This window comes from Hordeum vulgare, chromosome 5H (assembly GCF_904849725.1).
Source record: "Hordeum vulgare subsp. vulgare chromosome 5H, MorexV3_pseudomolecules_assembly, whole genome shotgun sequence".
In the NCBI taxonomy this organism is placed as follows: domain Eukaryota; kingdom Viridiplantae; phylum Streptophyta; class Magnoliopsida; order Poales; family Poaceae; genus Hordeum; species Hordeum vulgare.
Window position 1 is genome coordinate 10,598,434 of NC_058522.1, and position 27,152 is coordinate 10,625,585.

The window sequence follows — 27,152 nt, forward strand, 5'->3', positions numbered from 1 at the left end:
TGCTAAGCTTAGGATTGGGTCTTGTCCATCACATCATTCTCTCCATGATGTGATTTCGTTATCAATGACATCCAATGTCCATGATCAGGAAACCATGATCATCTGTTGATCAACAAGCCAACCAACTAGAGGCTTGCTAGGGACACATTGTGATCTATTTATTGACACATGTATTACTGTTTCCTGTTAATACAATTATAGCATGAACAAGGAAATATGATAATAACATTTTATTATTGCCTCTAGGGCATATTTCCAACAAGAGCTTCTTCGACAGTGGCTGCAAAAAACACGCGCGCGGTAAACGCGACTTTTAGCGCGCGCGGGACGAAATCGGCGCTACAGCGGACGTAGCAAAAAAGCGCGCCGGTATACTTTTGCGCGCGCTCGGGAGAAAGTGGGCAGCCACGCGCTAGATTTGGCGCACCGCTTTCAGCGCGCTATAAAATGACGCCCGCCACGCGGCTGCCCACAGCCACGTGCCTCTCCCTCGCAGCTTTCTCGTCTCTTCCTCTGCCTCTCCCGCACTGCTCCCTCGCCGCTCCCTCTGCCACCATGCCGCCACCGCGTCGTGCATCCTCGGGCTATCGCGGCGTCCGCGAGCGCCCCTCCGACACCTACTACGTCGAGATCCGATCCGACGACGTCCGCCTCGGCCTCGGCACGTTCGAGACCGCGCACGAGGCCGCCCGCGCGTATGACACGGCGGCGTGGCGGCTAGGAAGGCCTCACACGTAGATGAACTTCCACGACGTCTACATGCGCGAGCAGGCGCATGACCTCACCCTCCCCCTTGTCTGATCATGGAGCAAGACCGTCAGGAGCACCGTCGGCAGCAGCGCCGGCTCCTCGTCGCCGAGGAGGACGAGCGAGCCATGGCGGAGTGGCGCCGGCGCCACCCGGAGGACGTCGCCGTCGAGAACGCCTACTGGGCGGAGAGGACGGCAAGGTGTCGCGCGGAGAGGCAGGACAGGCGTCGGCGCAAGTTACTCGCTATATCGCAGTGCGGGGCCGTCCAAAGCGGTTTGCAGTCCATCTTCACTTCCGACGATGAACGTTGGAAGAACGCATTTCTATCTACCTCGGTCAGCATCCACAGTGACGACCCAGAGTAGTTTTATCTATATATGCTAGTTTTATGTGTTGAACTAGTTTTATTATCTATATGTAATATATTATCTATGTTTTATTGTCTATATGTAATATATTATCTATATGTTTTATTTATACGACAACCATGAACTATATGCGTGTTGGATAAGTTTTGGATGTTATTTGCAGCGGCTGCTCGAGCGCCGCGCGTGCTAAGTATGCTGCGACCCCTAGAGCCGATGCTCGTCGGCGCCTCAAAAAAAGCTAATTGCGCGCTGTAAATCAGTTTTTTGGGCGTCAATAAAAGCGCGTCTGTTGGAGATGCTGTAAGAAACCATGAGGCAGTACAAAGTACACCAGCCACCATGTTAAAAAAAAAGAGTACACCAGCCACTGTTAAACAATATAGCAAAAGAGCCGTGCGTTGCAACGGGTAAAACAAAATACTACGAGGTTTTTTTTACTGTACCCTCATACTCCTTACATAGACGTGGGAGTGCCAACAAAGTCTCATCGTTTACTTTAGAGGGTATTTTAGACTTTTTGTCTCCTTAGAGCATCTCCAACAGCCGCGCTTCGCGCCGCGCCTAAAAAATATGTTTGCCGCGCGCTGGTTGACTGGTTTGGCGCGTCGCGCAGCGCTGGCTCCAGCGGCAGCTTTAAAATGCAGCGCGCGCTCCGCTCCAGCAGCGCGCAAAAATGCAGCGCGCGCGCCGCTCCAGCAGCGCCAAAATATATGGCATTTGGACAAAAAATAGTTTAAAACATTCATCAAAATGCAATGAACATGTAAAATTTAACACAAACAAGTTGATGAATAAAAAAGTCATGCCCACAAGTTCATCCAACCAAGTTCAAAATGCAAACCAAGTTCAAAATACAAGTTCATCCAACAAAGTTGAAGACATATAACACATCAACCATCTTCCTCGTCTTCTTCCTCTTCTTCCGAAGACGATTCTTCCGCCTTCGAAGATGAATCTTCCTCCCTAACCTCATCACGCACCGCATCACGTGTAGCTCCGACGCTCTTGGCAAGATCTTCAACGACATTTTCATGGGTATGTGTGTGAGGCACATCGAAAGACATTCCACCCATGGCCGGAGGTGCACCCATGCCTCCCATGAGAGAAGCAAAACTCATGCCACCCATGCCTCCCATAGCATTGGAGGGTGCTCCAAAGCCACCCATGCCTCCCATAGCGTTGGAGGGTGCTCCAAAGCCACCCATGCCTCCCATGGCGGCCGGAGGTGCACCCATGCCTCCCATGGCTCCGAAGCCACCCAAGCCTCCCATGGCGCCGAGGCCCATGCCTCCCATGGCGCCGAGGCCACCGCCACTCATTGTGCGGATCATGGCTCTTTTTTGAATCAACACTTCTTCACGGACAAGGTTGACATATTCCTTTTGCGCATCATTGAACAAAGATGTGTCCAAGAAGAACAAGTGCTTTTCCCATTCCAACAACTTAGCTCGCTCCTCCATGCCCACCTTAGTGAGCTCGCCGGCGCTTCGGTAGATGCCGCGCCCGTCCGCCGCCCTGCAAGCTTCTTCTTCGCCTTCGAGCTGCCGGAGCCGTCCGTCGCCTTCTTCTTCGCGGATGTTTTTTCCTTTCTTCGGCTCCGACGCATTGGGGAGCTTTGACGTTGCGGCGGCGGCACGGGAAGGCGCCGGCGCGACGCCACCCGTCGGCGTGGTCATCCGCGGCGGCAAGAAGAGACTGCGCGCGAGGCCGACGGTCGGCGGAGCTCCGGCGGCGGCGGCGTTAGCGCCAAAGCTCGCCGCGCTAGGGTTTTCGGCGGCGGCGGGGGGGGGGGGGGGTCGCGGCTATACAGCGGGGTCAGCGGGGTGCCGGTGTGCGCGTCCATGGTGGCAGGGGCGCCGGCGCCGGCACGCGCGGGTGCAAAGGAGGAAGAAAAGGGCGAGTTCGCGCGCGCGCTCGAGTCTGCCACGCGCGGAAGTGGACGCCCGAAATACACAACGCGGGATGAGGCTATGGCCAGCGCGCCCAACTCGTTTTAGTGCGCACGCGGTTTTTGCACGCCCGCTGGAGCTGTCCGCCGCGTTGCGCGCGCGCTATAATTGCCTTTTTTCCGGCGCGGTGCTAGTATAGCGCGACTGTTGGAGATGCTCTTAATTCAGGTATAGTGTTAAGATTTTTCCCTTGATCTAATTTCCTAAACTAAAAATCTCATCCGATCAAGAGCACGTCGCCTCCTCTGATCATGCACAATGACGGTTGTCGCATCCTTCGAGAGGAATCGACAACTTAGCCGCCGAGGGGATCCCGTTATTCTTGGCTTCACCCACAGCTTAATTGACGGATGCATGTTGATCATAACCCTTAATTAATATAGAATTAATGATCTAATCCTAGATTACCAAATTACCTCTGAAGTGGTGATACTCCGCACCTTTTAGTGGTAGTACTTCAAGACATCTATACTGGAGTATCAAATAATCATATCCATCAAAATAGAGCAAATGAAGGGTTTATATTCATTTGAGGCTACCATAAAACAACTCACTACTAAAATGGAGTGGGACGAAAAAATTGCATCGACAATTGTAAGAAGTAAACCAAAAATGTAAAATGACCAAAAGCCCAAATAATACATTTGCTTAGGGTATTTACGACCACACAATGGGCAAATTTTGGAGTCCGATCAGTGCACGGGTGAATACACCTTGAACCCCTATTTCCTGTGGACGCAACCATGCTTCCCATTTTTTCCCGTTCTTTTTTCTATTGAGGGTCGGGTCGGGTTACCTCTTCCCCCCCTCTCTTGTCCAGGCAGTGGCCGGTTTTTCTGTTCAGAATTTATCTTTTTTCGTTCTCTTTATTGCCTAGACAGTGATCGGGTGATCCCCCCAAACGTTCGAATAGAATTTGACGGGACCGGTTGTAGATGCTCTTAGTAAGTAAAAAATCGCTGTCGGGTCAGAAAGCAAGCTGAACAACAATGCATGGAATTGCCATCATTGAGATTTTCAATCCATTTTCCTATAGTGGTTACAAATCAGGAGTTGAACGGAGTGGGGCGTCGGTGAAGCCCGTTTTACCAAAAAAATCATAATATACTTTAGAGTTTTAAAAAATATCATTTTTCTATGTAAATACATATGCATGGTCGTCAAGTATGTAAAAAGTTTGATCAGGTAATTCGATTATTTGCATGCTACACAAAAAAGATGAATATCTGGCCCAAAAACAACAAAGACAAAGCGCATTTTAATCTGTGTATTTATCTTTTTTTAATATGTTACATGAGAGCATATATGTTCATGGAAACTTGTACGTGTGTAATACAAATACACATATATGTATATACTTTTTTTCAGTTTGTGAAAATAATTTTGGCTGAAAAAAATAAAGAGATATGTGGACCTCGGTCTCTCACTGTTTTTTCGGAGTTGAAGAATGGTACATAAAATTGCCGTCGTTGAGATCTTCAATCAAATTTCCTATAGTAAAATCATCCTCTGACAGAAGCGGTAAGGGAAGATTAATTACTATTTGTAGCAGGAGAATAATTAGAAAATTGACAAAATAATCAAACAAAACTCAAACAAACACCAAAAATGCAAAGTCCACCACTATGTTGCACAGTTTAGAGCATCGTATATCACCACACTTGATACTTGTTGATGATACAGTTTATAACGCATGTTAAGAAATGCATCAGGAGCTCATATTCTCCGTGCATGGCCTCAGCCAAGACTACGATTGAGGAACAAAAATAAAAGAAGGCCCGATCATCAGTAGATTAAAGTAAATGCATGTAAACAAATATAAAATTACCAGAGGTATATTCTACCATGAATAAAGAAAGACCCGATCTGAATTGCTACATCTTTTATGGCAAGGGAGTACACATGCACACACCACAACTGTTCCTGATCTGAACCACGTCCTCCTTGACCTCGCCCCCTCGTCTCAGCGCCTCCCATCTGAAGCACCTCACCGCCTTCACCCTTGGCCTGCATGTAGCTTTGGTAGGCGGTCACGGCGCACTTCACGAGCAGGCCCTCCTCGTCAACACATCAGCGTGGCACGCCCAGGGCTCCAAGCTCGTCGTTGCGTACTAAGCCTGAAGCCAAGTGCACCGGACCATGCAAGCATTGCATCCCGATCAAATCTCTCTTTTTTCTTTTCTCATCATCCGATCCGATCCAATCTCTTCATTTGTTTTTCTCATCGTCGACGATCACCGGGTTGCCGGACACGGCGAGGGTGATCTCGTACGCCAGGCTCCGGTGCTCCTCGTCGAACACGAGCTTGGCCGGAGTCATCTTGGCGACCACGCCGGCGGGGCTCTCCACCTTGGCCTCGTAGTCGTAGACCGCGTTCGCGTCGCTGCCGACGTTACTCAACACCCGGTGGTAGGCGCCCGGCGCCGCGGACGAACGGCATCAACTGGGTCCCGGTGGCCAGCTCCTTGATGATCTCCCCGGAGTTGTCCAGGTTGTACGCCGTGGTAATGAGCGCCGACTTGACCGCCGCGGGGCTCCAGTCCGGGTGCGCCTGCCGGAGCAGCGCGGCGAGGCCGCTCACGTGCGGGCACGACATGGACGTCCCGGAGATGATGTTGAACGGGATGCGCCTTGGGTCGATCTCGAGGTCGGTGGGGGAGGCCTCGCCGGTCCATGCCGCGAGTATGTTGACGCCGGGGGCTGTGACATCGGGCTTGAGGATCTCCGCCGTGCGGTACTGGGGGCCCCGGCTCGAGAACGCCGCGACGCACGGCGCAGACGGCGACTTCCCGATGACTGTGCGGTGGAAGACGATGGTCGCCGTCGGTGACGGGTCGGTCTTGACGTAGTGCCTGATCTTGTCGCCGAACTTCTGCCCCGCCATTGTCGCTGGGATGAGGTGGGAGTCGGCGATGAGCTCCTGGCCGCTCTCCTCCGTGTTGGCGAGAATCATGCCGATTCCGCCGGCCTCCCCGACGGCCGCGCCTTTGTCGACACGGGCGTTGCCTCCGCGCTCACAAAGGACCATCTTTCCAGCGACCTTGTCCTTGTCAAGCTCGCCCCTGCCGCAAAGCCGGGAGCCACAGTCCGTGGCGTACACGACGGGCAGCTTCGTGGAGTTTAAGGGGTCCCCGGCGTAGAGCGACACGCCGCCGTACACACTGCCTTCGTTGAGAATCGCGTCGGCGGGGAACTCCCACCACGACGTCTGACACGGCGCCGGACGCGGCGGGGAGGAGGAGCCCGACTGCGCTGCCGCTGCTGAGGCGGAGGAACTCCGGGGTGTGGGTTGTGCGTGGATGGGAGAGGTGGGTGGGGGTCTGCAGGACGAGACGTGCGTGTGTGGGCTTGGTGCGTGCGGGGAGGAGGAGGTTACGAGGAGATGCGTTTTCAGGTGGTGCAGAGATTTTGTTTTTTGGCATGTGAACCCAATTTTATGTATTTAATCGATTGGTTTAAGGAGGGATGAAAAAAATTGATGAAACTATGTTAACGGTGGGGATCTGTCGTGGTCGAACCATCACGACGACGGCAGATCCCCTTTAATAATAGAGATTGAGTGTTAACTTTATAAATCTCTTGCAAATCAGATAAAGTCTGATATAACGATTCCATATCTCTACTATTAAAGCAGGATGTGCCGTCGTGATGGTTCAACCTTCAGGATGGTTCGACCTCGCTAACAGTTCCACCGCTAACAGTTCCCTCGATTTTTTTCATCCCTTCGTAAACCAAACGATTAACCAGACAAGAAAGAAAAAAACCCTCGATCGATCCCACCTCGCAAGAAAGAAAAAATCGACCCCTCGTTCGCTCCTCCCCCACCCTCCTCGTACTCGTAATCGTGCGAACCCACGACGGCATCCCCCCATCCCCGCACTCCCCGACCCCATCCCCGAGGGCGAACCGCTCCTCTCGCGCAGCCCCCCGCCGCCGCACACGCCCCCGCGCCGCTCGGTGCCGCCGCCACCCCCCGCGCACTCTCCCTTCCCACCGGCCCTCCTCGCCGCCTCGCCCTCTCCCTCCCCGCCGGCCCTCCGCGAGTGAGACACGCCCCCGCGCCGCTCGGCACTGCGCGGAGGAAGGCCCCGCCGGAGATCTCGTCCATGGCGGCGACGAAAGCGTCGAGGTCGGCCAGGAGGGGCTCGGCGAGCGTGAGCGCATCGGGGGTGGGGGAGGTGGGAGTGGCGGTGAAGAGGAGCGCGTGGGCGAAGAGCAGGTCGTGCGCGCGGGAGGCGGCGGCCGCACGTTGGGACGGAGGGAAACATAAATTTTCCCTCAGGCCATATAAGGCTTGATATTTTCCAAGGCGCTCGCCGAGCAGCTGTTCGATGACGAGAACCTGCTCATCCGCATCGACATGTCCGAGTACATGGAGCAGCACTCCGTCGCTCGCCTCATCGGAGCACCACCTGGGTAAGCACACCGAGTCACTGATGATTCTGCTCAACGTTTTATCCCTGAATTTTTTAGCTGTAGAGAAAGACTGAATTGGATGCTTACAGGATTTAATTTATAATTCTGAATACTAAATTCATGCTGTTAAGTGTTACTACTTATTCACATTTCACCCTCCATCTGCAATTGTGAGGGTAAACAAAGACTGAATTTGTTGGGTGCTGATTAAATTGTTTCTCTGAATGCAGGTATGTTGGACACGAGGAGGGCGGGCAGCTGATGGAGCAGGTGAGGAGGAGGCCATACAACGTGATCCTGTTCGACGAGGTGGAGAAGGCGCACGTGGCCGTGTTCAACACGCTCCTCCAGGTGCTCGACGACGGCCGGCTGACCGACGGGCAAGGCATGACTGTGGACTTCAGGAACACCGTGATCATCATTGTTGGGGAACGTCGCATGGGAAACAAAAATTTTCCTACGCGCACGAAGACCTATCATGGTGATGTCCATCTACGAGAGGGGATGAGTGATCTACGTACCCTTGTAGACCGTACAGCAGAAGCGTTAGAGAACGCGGTTGATGTAGTGGAACGTCCTCACGTCCCTCGATCCGCCCCGCGAACAATCCCGCGATCAGTCCCACGATCTAGTACCGAACGGACGGCACCTCCGCGTTCAGCACACGTACAGCTCGACGATGATCTCGGCCTTCTTGATCCAGCAAGAGAGACGGAGAGGTAGAAGAGTTCTCCGGCAGCGTGACGGCGCTCCGGAGGTTGGTGATGATCTTGTCTCAGCAGGGCTCCGCCCGAGCTCCGCAGAAACGCGATCTAGAGGAAAAACTATGGAGGTATGTGGTCGGGCAGCCGTGAGAAAGTCGTCTCAAATCAGCCCTAAAACCTCCGTATATATAGGTGGGAGGGAGGGGAGGAGGCAGCCTCAAAACCCAAAGGTTTGGCCGAAATTGGAGGTGGAGGAGTCCTACTCCAATCCTACTTGGAGTAGGATTCCACCTTCCCACTTGGAAACTCTTTCCACCTTGTGTTTTTTCCTTCTCAAACCTTATGGGCCTTAGTGGGAACTTATTCCAGCCCACTAGGGGCTGGTTTATCTCTTCCCATAGCCCATGAGACCCCTTGGGGCGTGACACCCCTCCCGATGGTCCCCGGCACCCCTCCCGGCACTCCCGGTACACTACCGATGAGCCCGAAACTTTTCCGGTAATGCCCGGAAACTTTCCGGTAACCAAATGAGGTCATCCTATATATCAATCTTCGTCTCCGGACCATTCCGGAAACCCTCGTGACGTCCGTGATCCCATCCGGGACTCCGAACAACATTCGGTAACCAACCATATAACTCAAATACGCATAAAACATCGTCGAACCTTAAGTGTGCAGACCCTGCGGGTTCGAGAACTATGTAGACATGACCCGAGAGACTCCTCGGTCAATATCCAATAGCGGGACCTGGATGCCCATATTGGATCCTACATATTCTACGAAGATCTTATCGTTTGAACCTCAGTGCCAAGGATTCGTATAATCCCGTATGTCATTCCCTTTGTCCTTCGGTATGTTACTTGCCCGAGATTCGATCGTCAGTATCCGTATACCTATTTCAACCTCGTTTACCGGCAAGTCTCTTTACTCGTTCCGTAATACAAGATCCCGCAACTTACACTAAGTCACATTGCTTGCAAGGCTTATGTGTGATGTTGTATTACCGAGTGGGCCCCGAGATACCTCTCCGTCACACGGAGTGACAAATCCCAGTCTTGATCCATATTAACTCAACTAACACCTTCGGAGATACCTGTAGAGCATCTTTATAGTCACCCAGTTACGTTGCGACGTTTGATACACACAAAGCATTCCTCCGGTGTCAGTGAGTTATATGATCTCATGGTCATAGGAATAAATACTTGACACGCAGAAAACAGTAGCAACAAAATGACCCGATCAACATGCTACGTCTATTAGTTTGGGTCTAGTCCATCACATGATTCTCCTAATGATGTGATCCCGTTATCAAGTGACAACACTTGCCTATGGCCAGGAAACCTTGACCATCTTTGATCAACGAGCTAGTCAACTAGAGGCTTACTAGGGACAGTGTTTTGTCTATGTATCCACACAAGTATTGTGTTTCCAATCAATACAATTATAGCATGGATAATAAACGATTATCATGAACTAAGAAATATAATAATAACTAATTTATTATTGCCTCTAGGGCATATTTCCAACAGTCTCCCACTTGCACTAGAGTCAATAATCTAGTTCACATCACCATGTGATTCCAACGAATCCAACACCCATATAGTTATGGGGTCTGATCACGTCTTGCTCGTGAGAGAGGTTTTAGTCAACGGTTCTGAAACTTTCAGATCCGTGCGTTCTTTACAAATCTTTATGTCATCTTATAGATGCTGCTACTACGTGCTATTCGGAAATACTCCAAATATCTACTCTACTATACGAATCCGTTTCACTACTCATAGTTATTCGGATTAGTGTCAAAGCTTGCATCGACGTAACCCTTTACGACGAACTCTTTAACCACCTCCATAATCGAGAAAAATTCCTTAGTCCATTAGTTACTAAGGATAAATTTCGACCGCTGCTAGTGATTCAATCATGGATCACTCTCTGTACCTCTCAACATACTTTGAGTCAAGGCACACTTCAGGTGCGGTACACAGTATGGCATACTTTAGATTCTACGGCTAAGGCATAGAAGACGACCTTCGTCTATTCTCTTTATTCTGCCGTGGTCGGGTTTTGAGTCTTACTCAAATTCACACCTCACAACGCAACCAAGAACTCCTTCTTTGCTGGTCTATTTTGAACTCTTTCAAAAACTTGTCAAGGCATGCATCTTGTTGAAACTTCTATTAAGCGCTTTCGATCTATCTCCATAGATCTTTGATGCTCAACGTTCAAGTAGCGTAATCCAGGTACTCCTTTGAAAACTTCTTTCAAACAACCTTGTATGCTTTACAGAAATTCTACATTACTTCTGATCCACAATATGTCAACCACATATACCTATCAGAAATTCTATAGTGATCCCACTGACTTCTTTGGAAATACAAGTTTCTCATAAACCTTGTACAAACCCAAAATCTTTGATCATCTCATCAAAGTGTATATTCCAACTCCGAGATGCTTGCACCAGTCCATTGAAGGATCACTGGAGCTTGCATACTTGTTAGTATCTTTAGGATCGTCAAAACCTTCTGGTTGTATCACATACAATGTTTGCTCAAGGAAACCGTCGAGAAAACAATGTTTTGACATCCTACGTGCAATATTTCATAAATAATGCATCAACAACTAACATAATTCCAACAGACCTTTAGCATCGCTACGAGTGAGAAAGTCTCATCATAGTCAACTGTTTGATCTTGTCGAAAACATCTTTGCGACAAGTCGAGCTTTTCTTAATAGTGACTTATCACCATCATCGTCTGTCTTCTTTTAAAGATCCATCTTTACTCAATAGTCTTATGACCATCAAGTAGTTCTTTCAAAGTCTACACTTTGTTTTATACATGGATCCTCTCTCGGATTTCATGGCTTCCAGCCATTTGTCAGAATCTGGGCCCACCATCGCTTTCTCCATAACTCGTAGGTTCACTGTTGCTCAACAACATGACCTCCAAGACAGGGTTACCGTACCACTCTGTAGTAGCATGCGACCTTGTCAACCTACGAGGCTTGTAGTAACTTGATCCGATGCTTGATGATCACCATCATCTGCTTCCACTTCAATTGGTGTAGGCGCCACAGGAACAACTTCCTGCACCCTGCTACACACTGGTTGAAGTGATGGTTCAATAACCTCATCAAGTTCTACTACCCTCCCACTTAATTCTTTCGAGAGAAACCTTTCCTCGAGAAAGGATCCGTTTCTAGAAACAAACACTTTGCTTTCGGATCTGAGATAGGAGATGTACCCAACTGTTTTGGATATCCTATGAAGATGCATTTATCCGCTTTGGGTTCGAGCTTATCAGACTGAAACTTTTTCACATAAGTGTCGAAGCCCCAAACTTTCAAGAAACGACAGTTTAGATTTCTCTAAACCTCAGTCTATACTGTGTCATCTCAACGGAAATACGCGGTGCCCTATTTAAAGTGAGTGCGGTTGTCTCTAATGCATAACTCATAAACGATAGTGGTAATTCGATAAGAGACATCATAGTATGCACCATACCAAATAGTGCGTGGCTATGACGTTCAGACACATCATCACACTATGATGTTCCAGGTGGCATGAACTGCGAAACAATTTCCACATTGTCTTAACTGCGTACCAAAACTCATAACTCAGATATTCATTTCCATGATCATATCGTAGACAGTTTATCCTCTTGTTACGACGAACTTCACTCTGAAACGGAATTGAACTTTTCAACATTTCAGACTTGTGATTCATTAAGTAAATACTCCTGTATCTACTCAAATCGTCAGTGAAGTAAGAACATAATGATATCCACTACGTGCCTCAGCACCCATTGGACTGCATACATCAAAATGTATCACTTTCAACAAGTTACTATCTTATTTCATCTCAATGAAAACAAGGCCTTGCTCATGTGGTATGATTTGCATGTCACTAGTGATTCGAAATCAGGTGAGTACAAAGATCCATCAGCATGGAGCCTCTTCATGCAATTTATACTAACATGACTTAAGCGGCAGTGCCACAAGTAAGTGGTACTATCATCATCAACTCGTATCTTTTGGCACCAATATCATGAACATGTGTAACACTACGATCGAGATTCAATAAACCATTGAAGGTGATTATTCAAGAAAATAGAGTAACCATTATTCTCTTTAAATGAATAATCGTATTGCAATAAACACGATCCAATCATGTTCATGTTTAACGCAAGCACGAAATAACAATTATTTAGGTTTAACACCAATCCCGATGATAGAGGGAGCGTGCGACGTTTGATCATATCAATCTTGGAAACACTTCCAACACGTATCGTCACCTCGCCTTTAGCTAGTCTCCGTTTATGCCGTAGCTTTCATTTCGCGTCACTAATCACTTAGCAACTGAACCGGTATCCAATACCCTCGTGCTACTAGGAGTACTAGTAAAGTACACATCAACATCATGTATATCAAATACACTTCTTTCGACTTTTGCCAGCCATCTTATCTACCAAGTATATTGAGTTGCTCCGCCTCAGTGATTGTTCCCCTCATTACGGAAGCACTTAGTCTCGGGTTTGGGTTTAATATTGGGTCTCTTCATTAGTGCAGCAACTGTTTTGCCGTTTCACGAAGTATCCCTTCTAGCCCTTGCCTTTCTTGAAACTTAGTGGTTTTACAAACCATCAACTATTGACGCTCCTTCTTGATTTCTACTTTCGCAGTGTCAAACATCACGAATCGCTCAAGGATCATTGTATCTATCCTCAATATGTTATAGTTCATCACGAAGCTCTCACAGCTTGGTGGCAGTGTCTTTTGGAGAACCATCACCATCTCATCTGGAAGATTAACTCCCACTTGATTCAAGTGATTGTCGTACTCAAACAATCTGAGCACACGCTCATCGATTGAGCTTTTCTCTTTTACTTTGTGGACAAAGAATCTTGTTGGAGGTCTCGTACCTCTTAACAAGGGCACAAGCATGAAATCACAATTTCATCTCTTTAGAACATCACTTATGTTCCGTGACGTTTTACAACGTTTTCGGCGCCTTGCTTCTAAGCCATTAAGTATCTTGCACTGAACTATTGTGTAGTAATCAGAAACGTGTATGTCGGATGTTCACAGCATCCATAGACGACGCTCGAGGTGCAGCACACCGAGTGGTGCATTAAGGACATAAGCCTTCTGTGCAGCAACGAGGACAATCCTCGGTTTTACAGACTCAGTCTGCAAAGTTTGCTACTATCAACTTTCAACTAAATTTTCTCTAGGAACATATAAAAACAGTAGAGCTATAGCGCAAGCTACATCGTAATTCGCAAATACCATTAGACTATGTTCATGACAATTAGTTCAATTAATCATATTACTTAAGAACTCCCACTCAAAAAGTACATCTCTCTAGTCATTTGAGTGGTACATGATCCAAATCCACTATCTCAAGTCCGATCATCACGTGAGTCGAGAATAGTTTCAGTGGTAAGCATCTCTATGCTAATCATATCAACTATACAATTCATGCTCGACCTTTCGGTCTCATGTGTTCCGAGGCCATGTCTGCACATGCTAGGCTCGTCAAGCTTAACCCGAGTGTTCCGCGTGCGCAACTGTTTTGCACCCGTTGTATGTGAACGTTGAGTCTATCACACCCGATCATCACGTGGTGTCTCGAAACGAAGAACTGTAGCAACGGTGCACAGTCGGGGAGAACACAATTTCGTCTTGAAATTTTAGTGAGAGATCACCTCATAATGCTACCGTCGTTCTAAGCAAAATAAGGTGCATAAAAGGATTAACATCACATGCAATTCATAAGTGACATGATATGGCCATCATCACGTGCTTCTTGATCTCCATCACCAAAACACCGGCACGATCTTCTTGTCACCGGCGTCACACCATGATTTCCATCATCATGATCTCCATCAACGTGTCGCCATCGGGGTTGTCATGCTACTCATGCTATTACTACTAAAGCTACGTCCTAGCAAAATAGTAAACGCATCTGCAAGCACAAACGTTAGTTATAAAGACAACCCTATGGCTCCTGCCGGTTGCCGTACCATCGACGTGCAAGTCGATATTTCTATTACAACATGATCATCTCATACATCCAATATATCACATCACATCGTTGGCCATATCACATCACAAGCATACCCTGCAAAAACAAGTTAGACGTCCTCTAATTTTGTTGTTGCAAGTTTTACGTGGTGACCGGGGGTATCTAGTAGGATCGCATCTTACTTACGCAAACACCACAACGGAGATATATGAGTTGCTATTTAACCTCATCCAAGGACCTCCTTGGTCAAATCCGATTCAACTAAAGTTGGAGAAACCGTCACTTGCCAGTCATCTTTGAGCAAAGGGGGTTACTCGTAACGATGAAACCAGTCTCTCGTAAGCGTACGAGTAATGTCGGTCCAAGCCGCTTCAATCCAACAATACCGCGGAATCAAGAAAAGACTAAGGAGGGCAGAAAAACGCACATCACCGCCCACAAAACCTTTTGTGTTCTACTCGAGAAGACATCTACACATGAACCTAGCTCATGATGCCACTGTTGGGGAACGTCGCATGGGAAACAAAAATTTTCCTACGCGCACGAAGACCTATCATGGTGATGTCCATCTACGAGAGGGGATGAGTGATCTACGTACCCTTGTAGACCGTACAGCAGAAGCGTTAGAGAACGCGGTTGATGTAGTGGAACGTCCTCACGTCCCTCGATCCGCCCCGCGAACAATCCCGCGATCAGTCCCACGATCTAGTACCGAACGGACGGCACCTCCGCGTTCAGCACACGTACAGCTCGACGATGATCTCGGCCTTCTTGATCCAGCAAGAGAGACGGAGAGGTAGAAGAGTTCTCCGGCAGCGTGACGGCGCTCCGGAGGTTGGTGATGATCTTGTCTCAGCAGGGCTCCGCCCGAGCTCCGCAGAAACGCGATCTAGAGGAAAAACTATGGAGGTATGTGGTCGGGCAGCCGTGAGAAAGTCGTCTCAAATCAGCCCTAAAACCTCCGTATATATAGGTGGGAGGGAGGGGAGGAGGCAGCCTCAAAACCCAAAGGTTTGGCCGAAATTGGAGGTGGAGGAGTCCTACTCCAATCCTACTTGGAGTAGGATTCCACCTTCCCACTTGGAAACTCTTTCCACCTTGTGTTTTTTCCTTCTCAAACCTTATGGGCCTTAGTGGGAACTTATTCCAGCCCACTAGGGGCTGGTTTATCTCTTCCCATAGCCCATGAGACCCCTTGGGGCATGACACCCCTCCCGATGGTCCCCGGCACCCCTCCCGGCACTCCCGGTACACTACCGATGAGCCCGAAACTTTTCCGGTAATGCCCGGAAACTTTCCGGTAACCAAATGAGGTCATCCTATATATCAATCTTCGTCTCCGGACCATTCCGGAAACCCTCGTGACGTCCGTGATCCCATCCGGGACTCCGAACAACATTCGGTAACCAACCATATAACTCAAATACGCATAAAACATCGTCGAACCTTAAGTGTGCAGACCCTGCGGGTTCGAGAACTATGTAGACATGACCCGAGAGACTCCTCGGTCAATATCCAATAGCGGGACCTGGATGCCCATATTGGATCCTACATATTCTACGAAGATCTTATCGTTTGAACCTCAGTGCCAAGGATTCGTATAATCCCGTATGTCATTCCCTTTGTCCTTCGGTATGTTACTTGCCCGAGATTCGATCGTCAGTATCCGTATACCTATTTCAACCTCGTTTACCGGCAAGTCTCTTTACTCGTTCCGTAATACAAGATCCCGCAACTTACACTAAGTCACATTGCTTGCAAGGCTTATGTGTGATGTTGTATTACCGAGTGGGCCCCGAGATACCTCTCCGTCACACGGAGTGACAAATCCCAGTCTTGATCCATATTAACTCAACTAACACCTTCGGAGATACCTGTAGAGCATCTTTATAGTCACCCAGTTACGTTGCGACGTTTGATACACACAAAGCATTCCTCCGGTGTCAGTGAGTTATATGATCTCATGGTCATAGGAATAAATACTTGACACGCAGAAAACAGTAGCAACAAAATGACCCGATCAACATGCTACGTCTATTAGTTTGGGTCTAGTCCATCACATGATTCTCCTAATGATGTGATCCCGTTATCAAGTGACAACACTTGCCTATGGCCAGGAAACCTTGACCATCTTTGATCAACGAGCTAGTCAACTAGAGGCTTACTAGGGACAGTGTTTTGTCTATGTATCCACACAAGTATTGTGTTTCCAATCAATACAATTATAGCATGGATAATAAACGATTATCATGAACTAAGAAATATAATAATAACTAATTTATTATTGCCTCTAGGGCATATTTCCAACAATCATGACCTCCAACCTCGGCGTCGAGCACCTCCTCGCCAGGATGGTGGGCAAGAACTCCATGAAGGTCGCCCGCGACCTCGTCATGCAGGAGGTATGTATGGATCAGTTCGTTTTCGATTCCAGAACCACCAAAACTATCTCTGTAATCTGTATTCTGATACTGAACTTCGTGTGGCTTATGTGTGCAGGTGAGGAGGCACTTCAAGCCAGAGCTGCTGAACCGGCTGGACGAGATTGTGGTGTTCGACCCGCTGTCCCACGAGCAGCTGAGGAAGGTCGCTCGCCTGCAGATGAAGGACGTGGCCGTCCGGCTGACCGAGCGGGGCGTCGCCCTGGCCGTCACCGACGCCGCGCTGGACGTCATCCTGTCTCTGGCCTACGATCCAGTACGTGACAACAATCTGAATTTCTTCACCTTCTTTGGGCTCGGACGCTGACTCTGAATTTGTTCCACATTGTTGCAGGTGTATGGCGCTCGGCCGATCCGGAGGTGGATCGAGAAGCGGGTGGTGACACAGCTGTCCAAGATGCTGATCCAGGAGGAGATCGACAAGAACTGCACGGTGTACATCAACGCCGCCAACAAGGACGAGCTGGCCTACCGGGTGGACCGCACCGGCGGGCTAGTGAACGCCGAGACGGGCCAGAGCATGGCAGGTCTTGGCATACATCAGCCGTCGGCGACCTAGAGGGGCGCCTGAAGGACGCCGCGGAGGCTGCGGCGCACGCGCCGTATAGCGGGTGCCCATCGGGGTTCGCGGTGGTGTAAGAGTACTACTAATAGCCATAAGTATCAACCCCTATCTCTAGATCATCCTCTATGCCTATGTATAAAAATTCACAGTCCCAAGAGCTGATTAGAGACATAATTGAATATTGTCGTGTATTGTCATTGAGTGCATTAATTTTTTAACTCATTATACTGATTTCTTTCTTGTTCTTTGGCAGCCTCACTGCACACCAAGTCCAATGAGATGGAATCTCCTTTTCAATCAGGAAGGCTGCCTGGACGAAGATGGAATGACAAAAAAATACAGTGTGGTAAGCTATGTCTCTAAACAGAGCAGATGAGAGCTATAGTCTTTATAAGTTGTAGTGTAAAGATTGCTTTTGTAGTGCAATTATTCTGGGCAGTGTTAGATAATTAGTAATGCTTGCGGCTGGTCATTGCTATAGTGGAGATGTCTCCAAAGACCAAGGTTGTCGAGCCAACGAGCTCGATTCTGCCAGGCCCTCATAATTTGACCTCTCCCTTGATCATTTCCTCGTGTTTTTTCAGGTTTGCATTAGGCGTGGTATGCATGTAAAGCTAGATGAGATGACCAGGAAATTCACGAGGAAGCAAATAACTTGATCATACAATGTCACAAATTGTGTTGGTCGTTGGTGACTCAGACAAAGACCTTTATATGCACAAAACAATGTTTTGTGATAGTAGTCTTTCTAAGCAATGACATGACCCTGTGAACATCCTTATCATTAGTTGTTTCCTCATAGTGGGAACTTTCTATCCAACTAAACTAGAGCATCAGGTACGTTAGCTATCGCACACATCCTTTTGAGAACAAGAACACATTTATTTATATGTTTGTCTTATTTGTGTTTGTGCTTGCAGAAAAACGTCTAGCTACTAGAGATTTGAGCTGAAGCACAAGCCTTTCCTCTTGGAATTGATTTAGAACCCCAAGGACGAGTTCCTATCATCAATGCTAGGTGTACAATCAAATGCATATGGTTGTGAGCTCCGTTCTTCAAACACCATAAAGGTAATAGATGTTATTTTGTACTCTTAACAGGTCTCCCATATGGTAGTTGTCTTTATAAAAGCACCCTGTGACATTTCTAGAAAGTAATGTCATGTAGGAAAATGGAGCGCTCCATTTTGGTCATTCTCTACTCAGGTGTTTATTGCGGTGTTGTCCTTTCTTATCTTTCAGTAAACTGCAAATTTGGGACCTGTTTGTTCAATTCGTAGGCCGCAATAGCTGCCACCAAGGTATGTGCTTTTTTTATTATTTTTCAGATCCATTTTTTCACATGGGCATCAGTAAAAATTGGGGATCAATAAATTTGTCGCTCGAAGTACTCAGCATACATATTCTTTCTTAGGCTTCAAGGCAGGAAAGATGGTTTTGTTATCAGCACATGGAATTTTTACTGGCCAACCCATTACCCATCAGCCAATGCCCTCATGATCTGCATGTGTACTTGCACTTTTTTTAAGGCAGGAGGGCTGCTTTAATGAGAAGATTTACGAAATTTAGAGTTGTTGACACTTGATCTATGAATCTTTACACAGATTTGAATAACTTTGAGTCTATGACCAACCCACTTGTTACACCTAATTTCTGCAAAATATGGTTTTGCTGGTCTGAGTATTATTATCACTTATTTGTTGGTGTTCATGTAGCACATTTGCTGATTTTCTGTCTATATGTATGTGCTTCCTTTTAAACTGACGAAATTGTTCTAAGCATATTTCTCATCCAACTATCCTTAATCTAATTATTCTTTCTCTACTAAGGCGAGAATTCAGTTATCCTTTATCTTCTCGAAAAATATATTTGATTTATTTTCTTTTTATATCAACCCGAAAATTTATTGATGTCAGAAGGTTCAGTTAGGTGTCCCTGTTATTATGCATCAACACAAAAATTAACAATGCCCTGCAGCAGGTGCTGTCAGCTGGAGTGAATAATTTTATTTTAAACTCAGTTGATTGTGCAGTCTAAAAGTAGTACCCGGTGCTGAGCTATTGCAAGATTGGACAGTTGACTTGCATTTTAGCTGAAGAAGTGTAGATTCCGCTCTACTTCTCCATAGAGGTATTTTATTAAGCACAACTAACATTTTCTTTTTTGAACTTGCACAACCAACATTTTTTTTTTGAACTTGCACAACCAACAATTTATATTTGTGATGATCGATGGAAGCAACCAAACGCTCCCACTTGTTCCCCAGAAAGTCAATACTCACATTGGCTTCCATTTTTCCTCATAAGCAAGCATCTACTCACTCCACTACTTTCTTTTCCACACTGGACTGCAATAGTGTTTCCTTGTGTTGTGCATGTGTCACGAGCTCTGAGCATTCCAATAGCAGAGCTGGTGGCCAGTCCATTGTGAAGCCTGGACGAGTACAAGGCGATGGAGGTGCATGATGGCATCCCTTCATTCTGGTAAGTATTTTTTGTCTTTCTTAGTCTGCTCTGCTGGATCTCTCACATCCTCTGAATCAAGTGTCTTCACTGCTCTTAGTTGGAACATTTGGCCATTTGCTAATTATGTGTTGTAAATCGTAATATATCTTTATGGCTCACCTAGCAGATCTCTGAAGTTTGGTCATTAACTATTGTGAAGGAGAACGCTCGTGTTGTGGTTGAGGTTCACCGTCTTGGATGTCACAGCCGTTTTGGACCTGCTTGCCGTTGACAACACTAGGTGTGCTTTGTTTTCTCTATTCTTATTCGTCACAACCAATTGATCCACACAAACATGCAGTAAATGACTGGACTTCAGCTTTGGTTCCCAGCCCCTTCTCCAGGTTCAGCAGCAAGGACCTAGCTTGCTCACACCACCATTATCTCCTCCGCCCTATGAGTGGTTCTGCGTGTGTAGCTACGAGCTCTGAGCAGTCTGATTGCAGAGCTCGTGGCCACCATAGTGGTTGGGCCGCTGCTGTCCATTGTGAAGCAGAAGGTGTCCAGCCACCTGCTCGAGAAGTACAAGGTGATGGAGGAGCGAGCAGCACAGGGTGCTCAAGCGCAAGCTGCGCGCCTTTCTGGATGTCATCGTTGACGCAGAGCAGACTGCGTTAAACAGAGTCAGGTCCATCGCCTGGATTATTATTGTATGTTTTCTAAAAAAAAATCTTGAAATTCAGAATAAATCTGTGAGTTACCAAGATTTTTGACAACCATGATATATATTTTTTGAAAATGTAAATATTGCTTCAACTTGTAAATAAATTTAAAAGAAAAAACATTTTCTTGCATTTGTGCATAAATTTTCTAAATCAAGCGATGATATGTGAACATAATGTGGTCATCGTCATTGGAGATTATGTTTTTTTTTCTTCCGTGACAACGCACGGGCCATTTCGCTAGTGTTATTTACATTTATATATATATATATATATATATATATATATATATAATATATATATATATATATATATATAATATATATATATATATATATATAAAGTTTAATAACTTCAACAGATAATTATTAACGATGCACACATCAGCCATCGTAAGTTGCTAGCTGCTGCTCATGGTGCGCCAAACTGACAATGCAATCCCCACGAGCACCGCCACCGCGGCCGCCATGTTGGTCACCAGCTCCTTCGTCGGCGGCGTCCCTGGATCCTCGTTCGCGAGTGGCGATTCCATCTTCTCGTCCGCCGCTGGCGGTCTTCCGCTGTTGGCCGCCTCCATCGCTTTCTTGCCCTCCATCTTCTTCTCCTCTTGCTTCTTCATCTCCTCCAGCAACGGCAACCTGACCTTGCCGGCTTCAACTTGTACCTTGCCATGCTTCTTCTTCGTCTTCCCCTGACTGGGCGCCGGCGGCCGTGGTGGTGGTGGTGGTTTTGAAGGAGGTGGAGGTGGAGGCGGCGACGGAGATGAGACGCCGATTGTTATATCTGACAGCGCGGGTGACTTGGGCTGAGGCAGAGTGGCTGTGCTCTGTTTTGGAGGTGGCAATGGCGGTGGCCCGTGCTCCGGCTCGGCCGTCCATGGGCCAGGAATGATTGCCGGAGGTGCCCAGGGCTTCCGTTCGGCGGTGGCGGCAGGCTTTGTTAATGTGGGCTCGGGAGGGGTGTCTGGAGCGTGATCTGAATGCCGCCACGGCAGCCAGAGCTTTGGCTGGAAAAAGGTGGGCTTCACGAGTGGAGGAGGAGGTGGTGGCGGCGGTGGTGGAAACGACGGCAACCGTGCAGGTTCACGTGGTGGCGGCGGTGGCGGAGGTGGAGGTGGACGCGACGTCAATGGTGCCCGTGCTGGTGGAGGCGGCGGCGGTACATTTGGCTCGAAAAAGCTGGGCGGCCTAGACGTGAACGGAGGGAGTGGACGTGTTACTGGCGGCGGTGGTGGGGGCGGCGGAGGTCGGAGCTTTGTCGGCGGTGATGGAGGCGCCATTGTCTCGAAAAAGCTGGGGGGCTTAGATGGGAACGGAGGAAGTGGACGTGATACCGGCGGCGGCGGGGGTCGGAGCTTTGGCTCGAAAGCGGCGGGCTTCTCCAGCGGCGGTGGCTTTGTCTCGAAAACAGCGGGGGGCTCAGCCGGAAACGGAGGACGTGAACGCGACGATGGCGCCCGTGGTGGCGGCACCGGCGGCCGGATCTTTGGCTCGAAGAAGCTGGGCTTCCCGGGAGGCGGAGGCAAGCGTGGAGGAGGAGGAGGAGGCAGCGAAGGCGGCGGCGGCTGCAACGCCGTCCTCGGCAATGGCACGGGCGGCGACGGCGTGGGCGTTGGGGGCGAGTCAGCTTCACCGTCACCGTCGTCGGCGCCGGGGGGGACGATGGGGAGGCTGATGAGCAGCTTCTCGTCATCGAACCTGGCGCGGACGCCGTCGGCGTCGCAGTTGTCGGGGAGGCGGAGGTCCTTGGTGAAGCGGATCCAGCGGCCGCCCCGGGCCGGGCGGCCGCCGGTGACGCGGAGCACGCCGTAGTTGTCGACCTGCACGCGCACGTGCTCCTTGCGGAACCCCGGGAGCCGGAGCTCCACCACGTCCTGCTCGTCGCCGGCCTGCCGCCACTCCACCGCCGGGTCCAGCTCCTCCTCCTCCCCGTACGCGCGGCCGCCGGGGGCGTCCATGGCTCGCTCGCCGGACAGGCTTTTGGTATATGCCGTGTTTGTGATGGCGATCGATGTCGCCGACGTTCTTATATACATACAGATGTATGTATGTGTTCCAAGGGTTGGAATCGAATCCATGGATGTACGTGGCATCGAGGTTGCTTGATGGCGATGGCGTAGAATGCTACTCGTAGCATTTTCTTGTGCCTTGGGAAAGAATGGTTCCTTTCTTCCATGCCTATATATGCTGTGTGCTTTCATCTGCTTTTGGTTTCTCTCCCGGCCCGGGGCAGGTCTTTGGTTTTCCATCAAAGTCACATTTTCTGTTTGGTGACTTGAGTCTTCTTTTACGACAACTATATATGTTCCGTGCATCTTTATACTATTGAAAACATAATAAGAGGATAAATCCAAGTCGCCATCTCATCTCAGCCGTCTAATTACATCATCAACGGTCATAGATCATTGTTAACGAAATTGATCCCTTGGTTAACGAAACCCACCGCTAACAAAACCTCTCGCTAGCGAAACCCCCACTCTCCATGGTGGGAACTTGCGAACTCGGTTGCTCGGCCCGCCCCCGCCTCGCGCAGCCGCCGGTGCCGCCTACGCCCGCCCGCGCCGGTGCCCTCCGCTCGCCCCCGTCCCTGTCCCCGTCGGTGCCGCCTGAGTCCCCGTCCACCACAGCCCCGCCGTTCTCGCGTCGCCACCGGTCCCTGACCCATACAACGGTCCCTGACCCATACAACGGTCCCTGTCCCAGCCCCGTCGTCGCCGCCGCCGCCGCCGGTACCTATCCCGGCCGCCCCAGATTAGCAAGGAGCCGGTGCGGGGACCACCAGGCAAGCCCCAGATCAGCAGGACCACGGTTGCAGCGGTGGTCGTTTACCAGCAGCAGTGCACTACGGATGGATTTGTGCTCCACTTTCAGCTAAGGCTATCAGATTTCCCTGTTCTGGGAATCCAGCGAAAGAAGAGGATATAGAAAATTTCAATTCAATTAGTTCAGTCGTCAACTGGTTGTGCTACTTTAATTTCATGATTTCTGTTTTCCTCTTACAACATGTTTCCTTAGCAAAGCAATTCTGAAGTGGAAGCAACACTGCATGGGTATTTCTAGGGGTTGCTTTTGTATCCAGGAGCTTATGAAGTTATTTCAATGTAGTCTCTTGACCTCTGGCAACTTTCTTACCCTACATGGGCCTTAAAATTCTAAGATCTCATCACAAGCTAATGGAAGTAGATTAAGTGCATACTATTTTATACCTCGTATTTGAGTTAGATGGAGCTGTATGAAGCAATATCAAAATTCAGAATGGTGACTGAATTTTTCGGCAAAGCTTTCAGTATGTCAATATAATTGAATTTTCAGCACATATACAGATGAACTTTATACAACATGACCATTTTAACACTAGGAATATTTTAAAAATATTCCAGCAAGGAGTAATGCATAAATTTGGAGTAAATTTTGACAGTAATTCAGTTTACTGTTAATGCCAGTAATTCAGTTTACTATTGACCAACAAGGAGTAATTAAGTAGTTGGGTTAGCTTGGACTCCACCAAATGTTCGATGAGTTCCTCTAATCGATCTCTCTATATAGCTAGCCCTATCTATTTCAGTATCCCCCTGTTCATATACTCCATGCCCTGGTTCATCCATATATATATGATCTAATTTTGTTTCAGTTTTTTGCTCGATTTAACACTGACATTTGTTCAAATCCTATCCAGGTTGGACCAATGAAAGGGAACACAAAGCTGCAGAAGCAACAACTCCAAAGGAATCAGTATGGCGGTGTTGTATTTCTATATGTTCAGTGTGACTAGAAATAAACATGCTGACTGCTAAAGTTCTTGCAGGTGTGATTTCTTTAATTTGAGAAAGCACTGATATAACACAAGAAATAGTTACTACTGAAGAAACAATTTCTGCAATACTCGATCTTGAGTCTGCACTTGCTAACGGGGATGCACTCAAAACAATATACTCCTGATTGTTTGATTAGCAACATCCTCTTGCAGTAAACTCCATTTAGATTACTTTTGCATTTAAATTATTATCCTATGTGCACATGATCATAGAAAAATATTATTAATATCTACATTGGAAAGGATCCAAACGCTAAGCAAGTGATTGGTGAATAATTTTTATCTAGGTTCAAATGTTTATAATTCACTACAATTCCTTCATTGTGCATGCAACCTCAGGTTGAGGAAACGGGTTTCTTTTGCTTCCGTCGTCACATTGCTGAATATGACTTTGAATCTCAACCGCACTTCACTGCACCTTCTATCTTGATCTGCATGATGGGTGGGATACACGAGTGCTACTGTTGCCTGTGGCTTGGCGACCCGGCGCGGCTTACATGGTGGCGTGCAACGCTTATGCAGCAGCTTGCAAATGCCAGCGTCTTGGCACGGACGGGGACAGGCCGCGACGCTGGCTCTCGTGCGGTACATGGCGCGGCTCTAACAGGCAGGGCTTGACATAGTGCATAAGTTCAATGTGTCAAGGCGCGCATCACGACCTTGCCAGCGGGTCAACGATGTACGCAGAGGTGGAGATTCATCCGGTGTTTTGCGCCAGCAACAGAGGCTCGCCACTACGGGCTAGCCGCATCGCCTATCTACACTGCCGAGCTGCGGCCCTCGGTGCGTCGTCCCAGTCTGCTAGATGTGGAGCATGTCTCCGCCGCTCAGCTAGCAGCCGTCCTTCATGTCTTGTTCCCATATGCTAGCCATGGTGCATGTCTCCATGCCCAACCGCCCTCAACCCGTCCATAGGCAATATTCCTTCAAACTAACAAGGAGGAGGGAATCCTTTCCTTGGTAAGAGGGCCTCTGCGTTTACTCCAGCGATTTAGTTTTCTCATGTGAATAATTTTATTCGTCTTACTTTACATTGATCTAATATGCATTCACCCTGTCCGTTTCTTGCCATTGATTTCTGTACGCATGGTTAAACTGGCATATCTAGATTTAGAGTAACCATCCAGTGTGGCCGAGGTCGACGTGGTGTGTGTGCGGCTCTACCTCAGTTCCACTGCCCTCCATTTGTATAATTTTTTTCGCTTTCCGTCAAGTTTGAATTAAGTATTTAGGGGCATAGTTTTATTAATTGTTGAATTGTATTCTATAGTTGTTGCCTTCATTATCGATTTTGTATGAGGTAGCACTTTTCCCCCTGCACGAAGATGATCTGATTCTGCTCTATCGAGGGATGTACAATACATGATGCATGCAAGAGTGTATTTCTCTTACTGTCAAAAAAAGATGTATTTCTCTTAACATAATAATGAAATTGATTTTTTTTCCTTTCCAAATGTAAACTAAGTCATTGATGTTGCATTGATCTTTGGATCTGATTTTATCACAAACTAATAACATCATAGTAGAGGATTCATATAGACAAATGAGTGTACATTATAAAGCATCTTAGCACCGGTTTTGTATTTAGTATGTCATTGCAAGTTGATGCATTGTGTCAATTCTTGACTCGCAGCTGCCTATGACAGCCTCTCAAGTAATGGGTTTCGTACACCATTTCAGGACATAACGAACAAAGATAATTCAAGTAAATATATCATCAATCTTGCGTACATCATGCTTTGACATACTAAAGATGTTATTTGTAGGAGAAAGGGCGGATCCGAAAGAATTAAAGAGACAAAGGGAAAGGGGGCGGTATGCATGAAAGAGAGATGAGATATTAAAAATGCGGCATAATGTATCAAATCATAAATAAGTTGCGTCTGCATTTCACAATGAACAGGAAACTCCGTCTAACACGCCAGTAGTCATGTAACCAGCTACATTCATTTTTTTTGGTCCACCAGATATGATGCACTAATCATTATTATGATGTTGACACCATTCACATGTCTGATGCATTCTTTCTGAAGGCTTGATAATGATTTTGTGATGTTAATACATACTTGCTGATTACCTCGAGGAAGGATACTACATCCTTTATATCATATTTTGAGTACATGTGTTACTCATGATTTGGAACTGATGAAGCTCTTGCTTTTTCTCTAATATGCTGATAGAAGTCCAAAAGAAAGTATACTAATCTTATACTCTTCCGTTTAATTTTTCACTGAAATTTTTCTTATGGTTTGCGGTTTATGCTAATGGAAACATATGCTTTAGATATCATGCAGAATCGGTGTCCAAACTTACGATGTGGCTACTATCGTTACATCCATCTAGATATAAGAAATAAGCAGCTGAATTTTTTTACACATCAATATTTTGCTTGTTACATAATTACGAGATCACATAATTTAAAATTCAAGATGTGATGTCAAGTTTGGATTCTTTAAAAATGTTTTAACATGGGATATATTTGGGTAACCCTTTAGCGCATATCATTGTTAAAGTCTTGACTTAGGAAAATTTATGGTTTTTTTATACTGATATGACCCTATTGTCCACTCAGTTAAGTTGAATTGCAACATTATTTCTGCTTCCGGGTCTAATATGTTCTAAATTAACCTCACACCTACACATTTAAGATGATCCTCTTATATATGTCCTATTTGGGGTGATATAGAGCGATTGCACACAGTACTTCTCACTACTGGAACTATTGCTTTGCACGATGTGGAGAGAGTATTAAATCAAGTTCTACATCATCCAGCAATCCGTCTTCATGTTGCTCTTCTACCACGTCTGGTTCATCTCTGCTTTTCTATTCTCTGGCCCTATCATGGGTTCCATGTTTTTCATCTTTATCGATCTCATTTCTAGGCATAGCATATTCTTTGGTGTGGATATATTACGTTGGGTAGTTCATGAGGTCCTAGAATGAGCGATTGCATGTGT

General features: G+C 47.4%; 3 protein-coding genes and 1 pseudogene across 3 annotated transcripts; 2 read left to right on the plus strand and 2 right to left on the minus strand.

The window, feature by feature from the left end:
• Positions 1 to 5,459: 5,459 nt before the first annotated feature.
• On the minus strand, positions 5,460 to 7,175 carry LOC123396170 (subtilisin-like protease SBT1.4). The gene is made up of 2 exons (XM_045091213.1): positions 7,118 to 7,175; positions 5,460 to 6,328 (listed from the first exon to the last, which is right to left on the minus strand). Exons 1-2 carry the CDS (start codon positions 7,173 to 7,175, stop codon positions 5,460 to 5,462), a joined length of 927 nt encoding a protein of 308 aa, XP_044947148.1.
• On the plus strand, positions 7,174 to 20,317 carry LOC123396171 (chaperone protein ClpB1-like). The gene is made up of 9 exons (XM_045091214.1): positions 7,174 to 7,311; positions 7,377 to 7,483; positions 7,714 to 7,906; positions 16,504 to 16,611; positions 16,709 to 16,819; positions 16,985 to 17,173; positions 17,469 to 17,561; positions 18,496 to 18,516; positions 20,138 to 20,317. The coding sequence occupies exons 1-9, from the start codon at positions 7,174 to 7,176 to the stop codon at positions 20,315 to 20,317; spliced, it is 1,140 nt and encodes a 379-aa protein (XP_044947149.1).
• Positions 20,318 to 20,742: 425 nt separating this feature from the next.
• On the minus strand, positions 20,743 to 22,360 carry LOC123397706 (basic proline-rich protein-like). The gene has a single exon (XM_045092242.1). The coding sequence runs from the start codon at positions 22,336 to 22,338 to the stop codon at positions 20,782 to 20,784; it is 1,557 nt and encodes a 518-aa protein (XP_044948177.1). The 5' UTR covers positions 22,339 to 22,360; the 3' UTR covers positions 20,743 to 20,781.
• A 502-nt stretch (positions 22,361 to 22,862) lies between these two features.
• LOC123396172 lies at positions 22,863 to 25,265 on the plus strand (annotated as a pseudogene).
• Positions 25,266 to 27,152: the final 1,887 nt, after the last annotated feature.

Coding starts and splice junctions, on each gene's coding strand:
- LOC123396170 (XM_045091213.1), bottom strand. CDS start 7,175: ATGGACGAGATCTCCGGCGGGGCCTTCCTCCGCGCAGTGCCGAGCGGC. Junction 6,329..7,117: donor GCCGAGCGGCGCGGGGGCGT/GTCTCACTCGCG, acceptor CCTCCGCCTCAG/CAGCGGCAGCGCAGTCGGGC.
- LOC123397706 (XM_045092242.1), bottom strand. CDS start 22,338: ATGGACGCCCCCGGCGGCCGCGCGTACGGGGAGGAGGAGGAGCTGGAC.
- LOC123396171 (XM_045091214.1), top strand. CDS start 7,174: ATGGCGGCGACGAAAGCGTCGAGGTCGGCCAGGAGGGGCTCGGCGAGC. Junction 16,612..16,708: donor GCGACCTCGTCATGCAGGAG/GTATGTATGGAT, acceptor TTATGTGTGCAG/GTGAGGAGGCACTTCAAGCC. Junction 17,174..17,468: donor CCGAGACGGGCCAGAGCATG/GCAGGTCTTGGC, acceptor GTTCTTTGGCAG/CCTCACTGCACACCAAGTCC.